This window comes from Ovis aries, chromosome 17 (assembly GCF_016772045.2).
Source record: "Ovis aries strain OAR_USU_Benz2616 breed Rambouillet chromosome 17, ARS-UI_Ramb_v3.0, whole genome shotgun sequence".
Classification (NCBI taxonomy): Eukaryota; Metazoa; Chordata; class Mammalia; order Artiodactyla; family Bovidae; genus Ovis; species Ovis aries.
Window position 1 is genome coordinate 53,058,939 of NC_056070.1, and position 17,292 is coordinate 53,076,230.

The window sequence follows — 17,292 nt, forward strand, 5'->3', positions numbered from 1 at the left end:
AATGAAATTCGACATGTCCCCAGAACAGAGGTTGCCAACTGTCAGTTAAAATCTTTGCTTGGTAATGGTGGTTAGGTTAAGATAATGAGAGGAACAAATGAAATAAATATAAAGCCTGAAGGGAAACTGTAGATATCTTTTCATTTTGGACCAGTTCAGTCAGTTCAGTTCAGTTAAGTTGCTCAGTTGTGTCCGACTCTTTGCGACCCTATGAATCACAGCACGCCAGGCCTACCTGTCCATCACCAACTCCCGGAGTTCACTCAAACTCATGTCCATCTAGTCGGTGATGCCATCCAGCCATCTCATCCTCTGTCATCCTGCCCTGAATGCCTCTCAGCATTAGGGTCTTTTCCAGTGAGTCAATTCTTCGCATGAGGTGGCCAAAGTATTGGAGTTTCAGCTTCAGCATCAATCCTTCCAATGAACATCAATCCTTCCAATGATCATCCTAAAGGACTGATCTCCTTTAGGATGGACTAGTTGGATCTCCTTGCAGTCCAAGGGACTCTCAAGAGTCTTCTCCAACACCACAGTTCAAAAGCATAAACTCTTCGGTGCTCAGCTTTCTTCACAGTCCAACTCTCACATCCGTACATGACCACTGGAAAAAACATAGCCTTGACTAGACGGACCTTTGTTGGCAAAGTAATGTCTCTGCTTTTCAATATGCTATCTAGGTTGGTCATAACTTTCCTTTCAAAGAGTAAGTGTCTTTTAATTTCATGGCCGCAATCGCCATCTGCAGTGATTTTGGAGCCCCCCAAAATAAAGTCTGACACTGTTTCCACTGTTTCCCCATCTATTTCCCATGAAGTGATGGGACCAGATGCCATGATCTTTGTTTTCTGAATGTTGAGCTTTAAGCCAGCCTTTTCACTCTCCTCTTTCACTTTCATCAAGAAGCTCTTTAGTTCCTCTTCACTTTCTGCCATAAGGGTGGTGTCATCTGCATATCTGAGGTTGTTGATATTTCTCCCTGCAATCTTGATTCCAGCTTGTGCTTCATCCAGCCCAGCATTTCTCATGATGCACTCTGCATGTAAGTTAAATAAGCAGGGTGACAATATGCAGCCTTGATGTACTCCTTTTCCTATTTGGAACCAGTCTGTTCCATGTCCAGTTCTAACTGTTGCTGCCTGACCTGTATACAGGTTTCTCAAGAGGCAGGTCAGGTGGTCTGGTATTCCCATCTCTTTCAGAATTTTCCACAGTTTCTTGTGATCCACACAGTCAAAGGCTTTGGCATAGTCAATAAAGCAGAAATAGATGTTTTTCTGGAACTCTCTTGCTTTTTCCATGATCCAGAGGATGTTGGCAATTTGATCTCTGGTTCCTTTGCCTTTTCTAAAACCAGCTTGAACATCAGGAGGTTCATGGTTCACGTATTGCTGAAGTCTGGCTTGGAGAATTTTGAGCATTACTTTACTAGCATGTGAGATGAGTGCAATTGTGTGGTAGTTTGAGCATTTTTGGCATTGCCTTTCTTTGGGATTGGAATGAAAACTGACCTTTTCCAGTCCTGTGGCCACTGCTGAGTTTTCCCAATTTGCTGGCATATTGAGTGCAGCACTTTCACAGCATCATCTTTCAGGATTTGAAATAGCTCAACTGGAATTCCATCACCTCCACTAGCTTTGTTCGTAGTGATGCTTTCTAAGGCCCACTTGATTTCACATTCCAGGATGTCTGACTCTAGGTGAGTGATCACACCTTCATGATTATCTGGGTCGTGAAGCTCTTTTTTGTACAGTTCTTCTATGTATTCTTGCCTCCTCTTCTTAATATCTTCTGCTTCTGTTAGGTCCCTATCATTTCTGTCCTTTATCGAGTCCATCTTTGCATGAAATGTTCCCTTGGTATCTCTAATTTTCTTGAAGAGATCTCTAGTCTTTCCCAAAGATCTTTAATCTTTGGACCAGTAGATTAAAAAAATAGAATTCCCCCACGCTGCCCCACCACACTGCATGGCTTGTGGGATCTTAGTTCCCCAACCAGGGACTGAACCCAGGCCACAGGAGTGAAATCTCTGAGTCCTATGCACTGGATCACCAAGGAATTCCCTCTTAAACTCTTTCAAGTCTCTTTCCTATTTAACTCTCCAATTTGATTTCTTACAAGAATCTTCTAACGTTTGCCATACTGAGCATCTTATTCATATGCTCCATACCTTTCCTCCTCCCTTGTTTCTTTTCTGAAATTTTTTCTCTGTGCCTTAAAAAAAAAAAATCCTGACCGCCAACACCTGTCCAACACTGTTGCTGACCCCCACCCCCTCAAATTCTGCCTTGCCCCTGAAATCTTTTCTTTCTGCCTCAGTCCACTCTACCTCTGCATCTTCTAAGACACCTTCAGGACCATCACATCCCATAGTTTGGTATTTCTCATGAGTGGCATTTTATTTTTAATTATTATATATTTGTGGGCCTTTTCTCTCCAACTGCATCATAAATTCTTGAGCTTAGGCCTGTGTTATATGTTGTTCTGTTACCTGTAGCAAGAACCAAAAATAACTTTTAAAAATATTGGGTACGTCCCAACTGGTTTGTTAACTCATTTAAACAATTGAGACTATTTTTCTCATTTTTATATAGTCAGCTTTGTTTATAAAGTACAAGTAGGGATATAAAGATGACTAAAATACAGTTTCATCCCCCCCAGGGCGTGTTTAATCTGTAGAATCTCTAGGGTGCTTCATAGGTGGCTCAGTGGTAAAGAATCCGCCTGCCAGTGAAGGAAACGCTGGGGATACAAGTTTGTTGCCTGGTTGGAAAGATCCCTTGGAGTAGGAAATGGCAACCTGCTCCAGTATTCTTGCCTAGAAAATTCCATGGACAGAGTCTGGCGGGCTGTAGTCCATGGGGTCTCAGAGTCTAATGACTGAACGACTGAACACATACTCATACACACACAGAATTTATGCCCATATAGACCCAGCTCGGCGTGCCAGGTGATAGGAAAGAGATACAGACTTAGTTCTATGGGAAATTGAAGGATGAACACATTTTCATTGGTGAAAGGTTTTGTGGGGCAGCTGCATCCCTAACTGGCCCTTGAGTAGGGTTTCAGCAGATAAAAATAAGTAGGGTTGGAAATGGAGAAAGAAGTGGCAGCCCTCTCCAGTGTTCTTGCCTGGGAAATCCCACGAACAGAGGAGCCTAGTGGACTACAGTCCAAGGGGTTGTTGCAAAGAGTTGGACACCACCTAGCAACTGAACCACCAAACGACCAGGCTTGGAAAGGGCTTTCAAGACTGAGTGAAAAAGCTGAAACAAAAGCATAGAGTGACACCAAGACTTATGTAGGGGTAGTTGCCAAATTGGTCACGTGGGTGATTCATGTGTGTGTAACTGAGAAAATGAACCTCTGATCTTATCAGTTGTTCAGCAGTGTTTCTCAAACGTTAGCCTCAGAACTGTCTGAAGGGCTTGGAATGCAGATAGCCGGCCCCACCCCTAGATTTCGTTTCAGTAGGTTTGTGGAAGATCCCAAATAATTTGCATTTCTAGCAAGTTCCCAGGAGATGCTGCTGCTGCTGCACATTTTGAAAAGTGCTGATAGCTCCGTTCCATCTGATATCTGCCTTAGAGAAATGTCCGTCTTATGTATACAGATACCCCAGTGTAAATGCATCATTGTGTTCACGTTGCTTTCCGAACCTACATCTGGTCTTGTATAGATTGTAGGTTCAGGCTTCTTCCATCACTCAGCCCCTAGCACAGTGCTGTAACAATGCAGGTAATACAGTAGTAAACCCTGTACTTGCTAACTTGACTTCCAGATCTAAAAATGATCTGAAGGAGAAGCACATGCTTCTGGAAGCCCTTAGGAACTGGGAAGCCCTCTGTGGCTCAAAATGTAAAGCAAAAATGCTTACAGTGGCAGTTCTCAAATGTTTTTCCTCAGGACCCCTGTACATCCTTAAAAATAATTGAGGTCTCCAAAGAGTTTTCATTTATATTGGTTTTATCCTTTGATATTTACCATCTTAGAAATTAAAACTGAAAATATTTTAAAATATTTATTAATTCATTAGAAATAATAATAATAAGCCCACTAACATGTTATATGTCTTTAATGAAGAATAACTATTTTCTAAAGTAAAAAAAGAATGGATGACAAGATGACATTGTTTCACGTTCTTGCCAGTCTCTAAATGACTGGCTTTAACAGAAGACAAGCTTAGTAAAAGACACCTCCTGCATTCGAACTGTAGTGATACGTTGTTTTGGTTGAAGTCCATGAAGAAAATTGGCCTTACCCAGATTTATAGGAAAGGCAGAGCATTTTCAGATATGTATGGATTTTTTTCTTTTAATACTTCTCCAAAAACTGGATAGGTTGTAGTTTCTTAAAGGTGAAATCTCAAACTGTATGAATGAACTTCTATCATTACATAAAAATCCACTGGTCTAATTTGTGCTTTGAATGAATGTGATTTTGTAACATTATACATTGTTGGTTGGAAAAAAATTGACTCACTGAATTATGAGATCTTTCAAATATTGTCACACTTCATTTATACAATATAATTTATTTGTTAGTATTGTCGCTCTCATGAGAAAAACCTGTGGTATTGAGACACTCTCAGGTTCACAGAGGATGTGTGAATAACTTGAATTTTATTTGTCAACAAATAGTTGTTTTCCTTGAAGTGACAGGCTCACATGATTCATTTTTAAGGAAATAGCTGCGGGATACCAAGTCTGAGAAACCATAGTTCCTGGTTGGGGAACTAGATCCCACGTGCTGCAACAAAGATCCCTCAAGCTGCAACTAAGACCCAGCGCAGCCAAAATAAGTAAATTAAAAAAAAAAAAAGAAAATAATTGGGCTTCCTGGGTGCCTCAGCAATAAGGGATCCTCCTGCCAATGCAGGCAATACAGGAGACAAGGGTTTCATCGCTGGTTCGGGAAGATCCCCTGGAGTAGAAAAGGGCAACCTGCTCCAGTACTCATGCCTGGAAAATCCCATGTACAGAGGAGCCTCGTGGGCCTGCCGTCCATGGGGTCTCAAAAGAGTGGAACACGACTGGGCACACATACACACACGTCATAGTATCATAAGGCTCAGCTGCGATAATACGGATAACATTTATTTCTAAATGATAATATTCTGGTGTTGTGGTCTTCACCTGTTGGGAGGGTGGAGGGGGTCCTTAGATCCAAATATAAGCATCAGAATTTCAAATATTCTCAATGTATTAGTGAGGCAAGTACATCTCTTTTCTTTTTGCATGTGTTTTGGAATTGATTCATTTCAATATGACATTGACTGACCTTGAAACACTATGCAGAGCAATTGTTTCTGGGTCATTACATTTTGTGGGTACCATGACCAAGAACTTTGATCTTTTCTTTCTCAGTGAATTGATTTTTTTTTTCCCCAAAAGCAAGCCTGACATGGCATTCATTAATAATGCATGAGAAAGAAACTTAAATTGGAAGATTTAAAAGCCAACATTGGTGATGTTCCTCCTAATTCTCTTATTGAGACATAGATTTTTCTCCTTCCTTAAATCTTGGTCACAGTTCCCCTGCTTTGGGATTCAAGTGGCTCACATGGACTGAGAGCCAGAGGCACAAAGATCAGACAACAGAAGACTTACAGACCCCGAGTTTATGACCATTCTTAGGTTCCTGATGCCTCTGTTTCTTGGGCCAAGGCTTTTAGGGGGCTTTTAGCGTTTTCTGAGCTTAGAGTGTTGAGCTGCAAGGTTTGCAACTGGCTGAGGCTGACCTAGTCACTTACTGTGGCGGTTTTCAGAATTTCTCTTTAGGGAGGAGCGCTTGATGTGAGCTCAAGAATTCACTGTTGCGCCTGAGTGAAATATTTTAAGGAGTACTTCATCCTCTCTTCTTAACACTATAATAGCTTTTCCAGGACCTTTGTGCCTCCTCCATCTGTTCTGTCCTTCCCTACCTGATCGTCATCACTTTATGATGTTGGACCAGGGTGAAGCGTTGGCAAGACACAGACCCCTTGGTACTCTCTGCACTTAGCTTATCCTCATCCTCCTCAAACATTTTTGCACATGCAAACAACCTTTTTGGCACCAGGAACCAGTTTCATGGAAGAATTTTTCCAGGGACCAGGTTGGGGTGGGAGATAGTTTCCGGATGATTCGAGTGCATTACATTTTTTGTGCACTTTATTATTATGACATTGTGATATATAATTGAATAATTAGACAGCTCACCATAATGCAGAATCAGTGGGAGCCCTGAGCTTATTTTCCTAGGCTCAGGTGGTAATATGAGCAATGGGGAGCAGCTGTTAATACAGATGAAGCTTCACTTGCTCAGCCGCTGCTCACCTCCTGTGCAGCCTGGTTCCTCAGAGGAATCAGTCTGTGTCCTAGTGGGTTGGGGACCCCTGGTCTAGAGGAGTCTCAGCCAAACCCTTCCATCTGTCTAAGGCAGTAGCAGGAGCAGGTACCTCTGCTTGCATCTGACAGACTGTGGGTGGTGAGGATCTAGCAATAAAGCACATGGTTTCAAATCTGAGTCAGAACCACCCGACCTGGTGCAGAGACTCCCAGCCCACTGCCATGGTCCTGGCAGCGATGGTGATGGTGGTGATAGTAAGGAACCCGGGAATTTTGTATTAATAGTCAGAATAGGCAACCAGTCTTCAGATTCACAGAAGTTCTGTATCTGTTAATCACAGTCTTCTCCCAAACCACACAGTTTACCTTTGACTTAAAAAAAAGCCACTTTTGTGACATTTTGAACCCTCTTGAGAACCATGGGAAATCTGCAGAGTGAGCCTGATGAAGCTGCTGTCTTGGTTTGATTTCCATTCAGTCTGATTAGCTTTGAATAGAAAAACGTACAGGGCTGTATTAGTTTCCTGGGTCTGCCATAGCAAGCGACCGCCAACCTGGTGGCTTAAATCTGTTCCGTCACAGCTCTGGAGGCCAAATGTCTGAAACCATGGTGTCGCCAGGGTAGGTTCCTTCTGCAGCTCTGAGGGAGAATCCATCTCAGGGAATCCATCTCAGGCTTTTCTCTTAGCTTTCGGTGGCTCCTGGCCACCTTTGGCTTGTAGATACATGGCTGTAATCCCTGCCTCCGTCTTCACCTGGCTGTCTCCTCTGTGCTCTTCTCTTCTAATTAGGACACTGATCCTCAGGTTAGGGCATGCAGGTCGTCCAGGAGGTGCTCACCTCAAGGTCTGTTCACAGATTCCTGATGGATATCTCTTTGATCAACAGATTTTCCTTGTCTTTTTTTTTTTTTTTTTTTGCCTCATGGCTTGTGGGATCTTAGTTCCCCAACCAGGGATCAAACCCAGGCCCTCGGCAGTGAGAGCATGGCATCCCACCATTAATACAGGCTAATATAGTTAATATTAGCCTACAGTTAATATAGCCTTGTCCCACTGGATCACCAGGGAATTCCCAGATGGATATGTCTTTTGGGGAGGCTGCCATTCAACCCACCACAGGGACCAAGGGGCCACAGCAGCACCTCTGTCAGCCCTGGCCGTGTTGTTTACTGATGCTCTGCATTGCTTGTAAAAGAGAGATTGAGGTCTGTGCCTCGTCACCCAAACTCGACTAGCAGGAAAAAAAAAATAAAAAAGCACAGAATGCAAACATTTGAGTGTCAGTAAATAGCATTTTTCTCTCTGAATTCTGTTTTCTTAGGTATTATGTCTAGAAATATTTTTCCCTATTCCAAAATCCAGAGGTCTTCCTTCTCTCTTAAAGAGCAAATTACAGTTTTGCGTGACCCCAGAAGTTGTAGATTCATACTTGATCTTGACTAAACAGATGATTGTGTTTCTGTAAACAGAATAAAGATAATTTTCCTTTAGTACTTTCTAGGTACGGCTTTCTTCTTACAGAGTTTGCCATTGAACCCTCTCTCTCATTTAACATATATATGGTTTTATATTGAGTTATTATATATTTCTGTGGATTAATCTATATATATAGTTAATATAGGCTTGTGCTCATAAATCTTAAGCAACATAGAAATGAATGAAGTGAAAACTGAAAGCTAACTCTGTTCAGTTTGGTGGGCATTTTTCTGAACCTCTTTATGGGTTATGTGGTTTTGGGGCAGTGTACTGAAATGATATTGTTAGATACTATAAAGAAAAGTGAGCATATTGCCAGCCTTAGCTTCCTGTCTTTAGGATAGTAAATTACTTGTAAACCTATTTCAACAGCATCTTCATTTTTCTAAAAGACTTTAAAAAAATATTTATTTTTGTTTGCTTAGGGATCTTTAGTTGTAGATTGTGAACTCGTAGTTTCAACATGTGGGATCTAGTTCCCTGACCAAGGATTGAACCCACGCCAACCCCTGCATTGAGAGCATGGAGTCGCAGCCACTGGACCACCAGGAGGTTCCAGCATCTTCAATCTTTTTGATATCTGGAGTTTTCTAGGTTCTTACGTTCATTGTGGAGACATAAGGAAGAGTTTAGGTTGTGAAAGCTGCTTTCCATAATTGTTTCTATTTTCTTTTCTCTCGATTCTAAACTCTTTTTCTGTTTATCTCTTTGCAGATTTAACCCAGAGACTGACTTCACTATAGAATCACCCACAGTTGTATCCATGACTGGGGAAAGATAGTGGCAACAAGCAAAGGAGAAACAGCTCTGACACACAGAAGACAATGAGTATGCTAAAACCAAGCGGGCTTAAGGCCCCCACCAAGATTCTGAAGCCTGGAAGCACAGCCTTGAAGACACCTGCTGCTGGTAATGCTTTATGTTTCTCTTTAACAGCAAGGAAATTTTAATCCTGTATGAAGACTTCTATTTGAAAGTCTTGATTTGAAAAATCAAGATTTGAAAAATGTAAGAAGACAGTCTTATAGAACTTCATATTCTTGAAAATACTTGAAAAAGTTTCAACTAAAAGACATAGAGTTTTATATCTAGAAGTCTTTTTTTTAAATGTTTATTTGTTTAGTTTTACTGGGTCTTAGCTGTGGCATGTGGGATCTAGTTCCCTGACCAGGAACTGAACCCTGGCCCCCTGCACTGGGAGCAGGGGAGTCTTAACCACTGGACCACCAGGGAAGTCCCAGATTTTCTGTCTAGAAGTCTTACTCAATGAAGAGTCTATCTTAATTTCATTTCTTCAGTATAAGGCAGCGGTCTTACACTTTTTGGCACCAGGGACTGATTTCATGGAAGACAGTTTTTCCACACACTTGCGGAGGGGGTGGGTTTGGGGATGATTCAAGTGCATTACGTTTATTGTGCCCTTTATTCCTAATCTAATGCTGCCGCTGATCTGACAGGGGGCACTCGTTTGTGGCCCAGAGGTTAGGGACCCCTGGTACACCGGTGCTAAAATAATTGTCAAGTTAACTTCAGTATTTGATCCTGACCGTGTTAAAGTGTTTCTTCAGTTTTCCTCCCGATGTATGTTCCTGAACCCATCAGGACCTTTCTCCTCGGGGTTTAGGGATATGTAGAGAAAGCGAAGACTAGTCAGACTTAAAAGATATGATGACAGTCATTGACCCGAAGTTGGCCATTGTCATCAGGGAGCAGGTACTACGGTGGCTCAAGTCTGGCTCATGAGGGAAGCCTGTGCCAGTTTATAGATGAACCCGTGCCTTTGATTATCTTTAGCAACCTGTTCCTCAGCTGTTCTTCTTCTCATCCTCTACCGTTTCCACTTACATCCCATAATGATCAGAGAGGCAAGAGGACAGGACATGTGATGCTTGCTTTTGTCATCTTTTTATGTGATTTATGTACTATTAAATCTAAAATCTTAGGTTTTCAGCCATTCTAGACAGGTGCCCACCATAATCTATTAAGTCCAACATTGTTTCTTCAAGTTCTTTCATAAAGACATTCATTGGGCTTCCTTGAGGAAAGGAATCTTTGTGGTTTGTTTTTTTTTTCCCCACTGCTGTATTCCATCTACACACCTAGAAAATTTCCTGGCATGTAACGGGAGCTTAGTAAGCATTGACTGATTAGAGATGGTAAGTTCTTTACATTGTATGTATCAGGATAAAACCTGGTTCTTTTCAGAGAGGCCATAAAAAGAAAGCTTTACTAATAAGGCAAAGGATTGTGAAAAAATGGACTTATTTCAGGGCTATTTAGCCTTGTGGAAATCAGTTCTAATTTTGGCATCCCCTTCTTCTCCCCCAAATCTTTCCTCTTTTAAGACCGCTTCAAATGCCAAACCTTCTATGAAGCCATCCACTGTTATACTTAACCCCTGTTAGAATTGTCTTTTTCACTTTTAATACTTTTTGTGCAGACCTTTTAGCATATAGAGTCCTTGAGTCCACAGATCATATGTAATTCAACTTGGTTTCCCCAGCCTTCCTTGGCACACGTGAGATTAAAGTAATTTATTAAGGCTAAAACTTATATGCTTGAGAGGAAGTCATTGCCAAGGAATTCAAGACACTTTTATGAAGATGGTTTTTCAGAAATTCATGCTTGCCGCACTCTGAAGAATGATGGTTGATGTACCAAGTGAAAGTCAAAGTGAAGTCGCTCAGTTATGTCCGACGCTTTGCGACCCCATGGACTGTAGCATACCAGGCTCCATGGACACGTTGATGTACAAAGCTAGCACTAACTCTTAAAAAAATAAATAAATAAACTAGCCCCTGTCTTTGGCAGATTATTATCTGTTCTATCTGAGAGCACCCACTGTCTTCTAAAAAAACAGCAATAAAAACTCTCCACAAACAGAAACTCCAGTCTCCCTTTCTGTGTAGGGTAAAGAGATGCTCAGATGCTCAGCACCCACTCTCAGCCAGCCAGGCCACTCTGCTTCCCAGGCTTTGTCTGGTTCACTCCTGCTGATCAGACCTCAGGCTAGATGTCACCTCCTCCAGGAGGCCTTCCCTGACTGTTCTACCCAAAGGCATTATCTCCTCCACAGCACTTAGACCACCTGAAGTGGCTTGGTGTGTCTCTTAACTGTCTGCTTCTCTACCTCTAGACTCTGAGCTCTACGAAGGCACAGACTATACTGTCTTGCTTTGTCTCCCAGTGAAGAACAGTGCCTGGGACTAGTTCTGGAGTGGCTGGAACTCAAAAAAGATGTATAACATGGATGAATACATTATTTCATTTAATTCTCATTTTGGGGGAAAAAACCCATCAAGATAGGTATCACTACTTTCCCTCTTTACAGATTGAAAAAAACTCGGGTCATGTAACATCCTAAGATCAGGATATGCCCGGTAAATGGCAGACATTAAGAATTCAGGCTCTGTTTGCCAGTTCACACTAAATATTTAATCAATGGTTGCTGGGTGGATGCATGAATGTATTTCTAGTGGAAATACCACATTTCTGGCAAAATTTTAACTCTGTCTTTACCATTGGGTAGAGTTTGCTAAGTCATCTTGCTTTCACAGGGAGTCTGGCTCTCTTTTCTTCCTTGCTGGGACTTCCACCTCTGCTAGCAAAAGAATACTCTTGAAACAGTGATGGTGGGGACTCCAGCACTAAATCTCCTCCTGTGTCAAGTTAATTGAGAATCTCTGTTGTGACTATTGGCCTAGTCCTGTCATTTTTAGGTGACCTCTCAAATGGGGGAATAGAGTCCATTTCAATGGGTCTGAGTTCAGGACCCATGTTGTGCAGGATATGGGGAAACAATGGAATCAGACCTATGTTATAAATTCTGGGAAAAGGACTGCATTTTTCCCCCTTGTTTTTGACTTCTTCCAATCTAAATTTCAAATAAAGATTAAGTCTTATCAGCTCACTGAGTTTTGATAGCACTGAAAACAGTAGTGATGGATCAAGTATTAATACTTTTTACCTCCTTGCTAAAAAAAAAAGAAATATAATCAGAGTATCTCTTGAAGTATAAGTATCTCTTGAAGAGTACTTCTGTTGCTTTTGACTCTTCTTCTCTAGTTTATTTTCGTTAACTTAGGAGTTGTCTGCTTAAATATGAAACTGAATCTTTTCTGATCCTTTCTTCTGTTTGCAGTTGCCGCTCCAATAGAAAAAACAATATCCAGTGAAAAAGCATCAAGCACTCTGTCCTCTGAGACACAAGAGGAGTTTGTGGATGACTTTCGAGTTGGGGAGCGAGTTTGGGTGAATGGGAATAAGCCTGGATTTATCCAGTTCCTGGGAGAAACCCAGTTTGCACCAGGCCAGTGGGCCGGGATCGTTTTGGATGAGCCCATAGGCAAGAACGATGGCTCAGTAGCAGGAGTTCGGTACTTCCAGTGTGAGCCTCTAAAGGGGATATTTACCCGACCTTCAAAGTTGACGAGGAAGGTGCAGGCAGAGGATGAAGCTGATGGCCCGCAGACAACTCACGCTTCCAGGGCGACTTCGCCTCTGTCCACTTCGGCAGTCAGCATGGCGTCCTCGTCCCCAGCCACCCCCTCAAATATTCCCCACAAATTGTCCCAACCAACTGCAAAGGAACCTTCAGCTACGTCTCAGATCAGCAACCTTACGAAAACCGCCAGTGAATCTATCTCCAACCTTTCAGAGGCCGGCTCGATCAAGAAAGGAGAGAGAGAACTCAAAATCGGAGACCGAGTATTGGTGAGTGCAGACACCTTCCGGGGCCGTCGTGTTGACTTGAGAGAGAATCACTGGCGAGGGGGTGAAATACACACATGTGGGCTCAGAATCTGTTCTGTTCACTCATTTCTAGAGAAATTAATCAGGTTTTCTGGTTCTGTTTGTATGAATATGCAACAGATTAGAAACTGGCAATGTAGTTTGTATATAGTGTAAGCATAGGTTTGCAGTGATCAACCTAGTTTTGTCTTCCAGTTTAGCTAAAAGAATATTGAATTTTTAGCTTGTAAATATTAAGATAGCTTTATCTGACAGAACAAGCTGAGAGGTGGACTGAGATGTTTTTTAACAAAGGGTTTTTTTTTTTTCTCTCTCTAGTTTTTAATATTTGCTTTTGGAATAGTATGTGGATAAAAATGAGATCCTGTCTTCTTGAGTGTCTTGGAAAACTCAGACATCACAGGATGTTATTTCAGAACTTCTGTGCCTTTTAAACTATCAGATTTAGGTCTAGGAAAAGGAAGGAAATGTACACTAGGTTCTGTTGTGCTAAAAAGGCAGGAAACACAGTGTATAAGGTCTATATGCTGTACATTCGTGAATCCCCGAATTTGACACAATGATTGGTTTATTCTTTTTTTGTTTGTTTTACATAAAAGACAGTATAGCAGTGCTAAAAACATAAGTTGAGTCTAACTCTGTCGTTATGGCCTGAGCAAGTTATTCAACTTCTTAGTTTTCTTGTCTGTGAAAACAAGGTTGAATAATAGTACTAACCTCTAGCATTGTTGTGAGGGTTAAAGTAGACGTTGTTGGTGTTGCTCATTTGCTAAATCATGTCTGACTCTTTGTGACCCCATGGACTGCAGCACGCCAGGCCTCCCAGTCCCAGATTATCTCCCAGCGTTTGCCCAAATTCATGTCCATTGAGTCAGAGATGCTGTCCACATATCTCATCATTAGGTCATGCATATATAATTCTTAGCAGTCAACACTCAATAAATGGTAGCTCTTTTTCTCACTGAAAATTTCAAAGTTTGCTGTTTTACTTTTTCAACACTTTTGTTAAGTTCAAGGTATAACGTTTGTCTGAAGCCTTTGACCCTGTGCTCTTTCAATATCCTTTATATCTGTTCAACTGCTTTAAAAAAAAAAGGAAAAGAAACATGGCTGTTAGTCTTTGGAGTATCCCGTGCATTTCATTTAATGTTTTAGCAGTGGATCCTTTATTTTTTTTTAATTAAAAAATTTTATTTTTGGCTGGGCTGCACAACCTGTGGGATCTTAGTTCCCTGACCAGGGATCAAACCTAGAGCCTTAGCAGGAGAAGTTCTAACCACTGGACCACCAGGGAACTCTGTATCAGCAGTGAATGGAGTAGCACCATAGAACTGATGAGAAAATAGGCTTTAAGAAGTATAGTCACTTGCCCAAGTTTGTACAACCTTAAGAGTGATGTTTCTGCAATTCAAGTTTAGGTGTTTTTACTCTAGAACCTGTTATGTGGAGTTGATGACTGATTGCGTAATTTTGAAATAGGCAGTTTTTGTGATTATATTGTCCTACAGACAAGGACATACAGTGCGTTGAAGGCGGGTTTTAGATTTAGAATTCAGGGCTTCTGCTTCCCAGTCCGGTAGCATCCACGAGTAGCATCCTGTGAATCCACGGGTCCCCTCATACTTGCGGCAGCCCTTTATACCTGTACCTTCAAGGAGTTCCTTCTGGATCTGTTAGTTTCAACGTTAGTGGTTCCTTCTTCCAGTTATAAAAGTCATGAGTTTTAGCAGTTGATGTTTCAGAATTCAGAGCATCATTTCAGCACATCAGTGCTTACCAAGGCTCAATCTGTAACTTGTTTGTTTGGCATGTACTCACTTCTTGGGGGCTTCTCTGATGGTTCAGATGGTAAAGAATCTGCCTGCAATGCAAGAGGTCCAGATTCGATCCCTGGATCTGTAAGATCCCCTGGAGGAGGGCATGGCAACCCACTCCAGTATTCTTGCCTGGAGAATCCCATGGACAGAGGAGCCTGGTAGGCTACAGTCCATGGGGTCACAAACAATCAGACACAACTGAGTGACTAATATAATTACAGTTCACTTCTATACCAACTTTGAATTTGTCCCAGCTGCAGTTTTGTTGCACTGGAGGTTTTTTGATGCTTGTGTGTTTAGTTGATCCGTGTGTCCAACTCTCTGCGACCCCATGAACTGTAGCTCACCAGGCTCCTCTGTCCATGAAACTTTTCCAGGCAAGAATGTTGGAGTGGGCTGCGGTTTCCTTCTCCTGGGGATCTTCCCAACTCAGGGATCAAACCCAGGTCTGCTGCATTGCGGGCAAATTCTTTACCATCTGAGCCACCAGGGAAGCCCTGGGTTCTCCCTCTGCTGGTAGCAAAAGAGGGTTTGGCTCCGAGTTTCCCAAATTCCCCTGCACAAGAGTGGAGCACCATGATCTGTATGTTTTTAATTTTAGTTATGTGCTGAGCCCATGGGCAAATGAGAGTTGGGACAGTTGGTCAAGGAGTCCATCTCAAAAATGGTCATGAGTAAGATGAGTCTGCTCCCAGGACTAGAGTCTTTGCTAAAGCTTTTTTGATCTTAGTGTTCTATAAGAGTGTGACTCTTGCAATTAAATATTCTGCACTTTTATTAGTCTCAGGTTCTTTTTTTTTTTTGGTTCCTATTAAATGTTTAAACAGTTACAAATAGATTTTATTTTTGTTTAAAAAAGCATTTATTCATTTAGCTGCACCAGTGTACCAAGTCTTAATTGTGGTATGTAGCATCTAGTTCCCTGGCCAGGGATCAAACCTGGGCCCCCTGGATTGGTGTGGAGTCCTAGTTACTGGACCATCAGGGAAATCCCTGTCTTTTGTTTTGAAAAGTAAATAAATAAATGCTGTGGGACACCCAGATGGTGTTTCAGTTTTCTGCATTGTCAGCCCCTTGGGGAGTCCCTCCCATTCTCTGCTGCTCTAACATGTATCCATCACCTCCATCTTAATTTTAAGCTAATCCTCCCTTTTATTTAACTTGTATCTGTTTTGTTCCTTAAGCAGCTGTATGAAGGTGCAATTTATGCATCCAAACATTCAATGATTTTTAATAAATGTACACAGTTATGCAGTCACTATAATCCAGTTTTAGAATATTTGCATCCCCTGGAAAGTTCCTCCTGCCAGTCTGCAAGTCATTCTCCACCGGCACCTCCAGCCCCAGGCAGTGATCCATTTTCTGTCTCTGCACATTTGCCTTTCACGGATATTTCCTATTTTTGGTGTTCAGTCAGTTGTGTCTGACTCTTTGCGACCCCCACGGACTGCAGCATGCCGGGCTTCCCTGTCCTTCACCATCTCCTGGAGCTTGTGCAAACTCAGTGTCCATTGAGTCAGTGATACCATCCAACCATCTCCTCCCCTGTCATCCCCTTTTCCTTCTGCCTTCTATCTTTCCCAGCATTAGGGTCTTTTCTAATGAGTCACCTCTTGGCATCAGGTGACCAAAGTATTGGAGCTTCAGCATCAGTCCTTCTAATGAATATTCAGGATTGATTTCTTTTAGGATCAACTGGTTTGATCTCCTTGCAGTCCAAGGGACTCTCAAGGGTCTTCTTCAACACCACAGTTCAGAAGCATCAATTCTTTGGCTCTATACAGTCCATGGAATTCTCCAGGCCAAAAATACTGAAGTGGGTAGCTGTTCCCTTCTCCATGGGATCTTCCCAACCCAGGGATTGAACCCAGGTCTCCCACGTTGCAGGCAGGTTGTTTACCAGCTAAGCCACCAGGGAAGCCCAAGAATACTGGAGTGGGTAACCTATCCCTTCTCCAGTGGATCTTCCCATATCCAACCAGGGTCTCTGGGATTGTAGGTGGATTCTTAACCAGCTGAGCTACCAGAGGAGCCTATATTTCCTATAAACGCCCCCAAATCTTACGTAGTTTTGTAATGGCTGGTTTCTTTCACTCAGCAGAGTGTTTGCAGTTCATCATGTAGTCCATTGCTTTTCACGACTGATGATACTCCATTTTATCAGTTTATACCACATCTTATTTATCTCCTCACCTAGTTATTTAGTTTTAATTAATTAAAAGATTTTATTGGAGTATCATTGCTTTCCAGTGTAATGTTAGTTCCTGCTGTATAACAGCGTGACTCAGCCATGTGTATACATATATCCTCTCCCTCTTGAGCCTCCCTCCCATGCGCTATCCCTCCCCTCTAGGTCATCACAGCGCCAGGCTGAGCCCCCCGTGCTATACAGCAGCTTCCCACTAGCAGTCTCTCTTACGACGCGTGTGAGTGTGTACACGTCAGTCCTAATCTCCCAGTTCACGCTTGCCTCCCCTTACCCCTCTGTGTCTACAAGTCTGTTTTCTCTGTTTGTGTATCTATTTCTGCCCCGCAAATAGATTTGTCTATACCCTTAAATGAATTCTTGCTTATGGTTTAAAATGTCACATTTTTGGTGCTTATAATCTTATATTGAAAAGCAGTTCTGTTGCTCACTCTCTGTGGTAACAAGTTAATCTTCTCCCCCTGCACTTTTTTTTTCCTGTTTCTTGATATCTTGGGGGCCCTGAATCCTGAAGGAGTTAATATGTTTTTCAGAAGGAAAGATTAGTTTCAAGAGATAGAAGTGCAAGTCAAGCATAGCTTCTAAGTGGTGTCTCCCTCATTATGTCACCTTTTGTTTACCTGTTTGTTCTAGGGAGAATTAAAGCATAAGAGAATGTCCGTCATCTGCTCTTTTAGTTTTTTAAGAGAACTTACTTACCATCGTTACTT

The 17,292-nt window shown here is 42.0% G+C and overlaps 1 protein-coding gene across 10 annotated transcripts in view; it reads left to right on the forward strand.

Moving 5' to 3' along the window:
* Positions 1-17,292, forward strand: part of CLIP1 (CAP-Gly domain containing linker protein 1) — a 144,523-nt gene that overhangs the window by 53,404 nt on the left and 73,827 nt on the right. For all 10 annotated transcript variants that reach the window (XM_060401140.1, XM_060401138.1, XM_015101613.3 and 7 more), the window contains exons 2-3: positions 8,522-8,716; positions 11,949-12,520. In XM_060401140.1, the coding sequence (XP_060257123.1) occupies positions 8,632-8,716; positions 11,949-12,520 (657 nt within the window). In that variant the 5' untranslated portion in view covers positions 8,522-8,631. The remainder of the gene's footprint in view (positions 1-8,521; positions 8,717-11,948; positions 12,521-17,292) is intronic.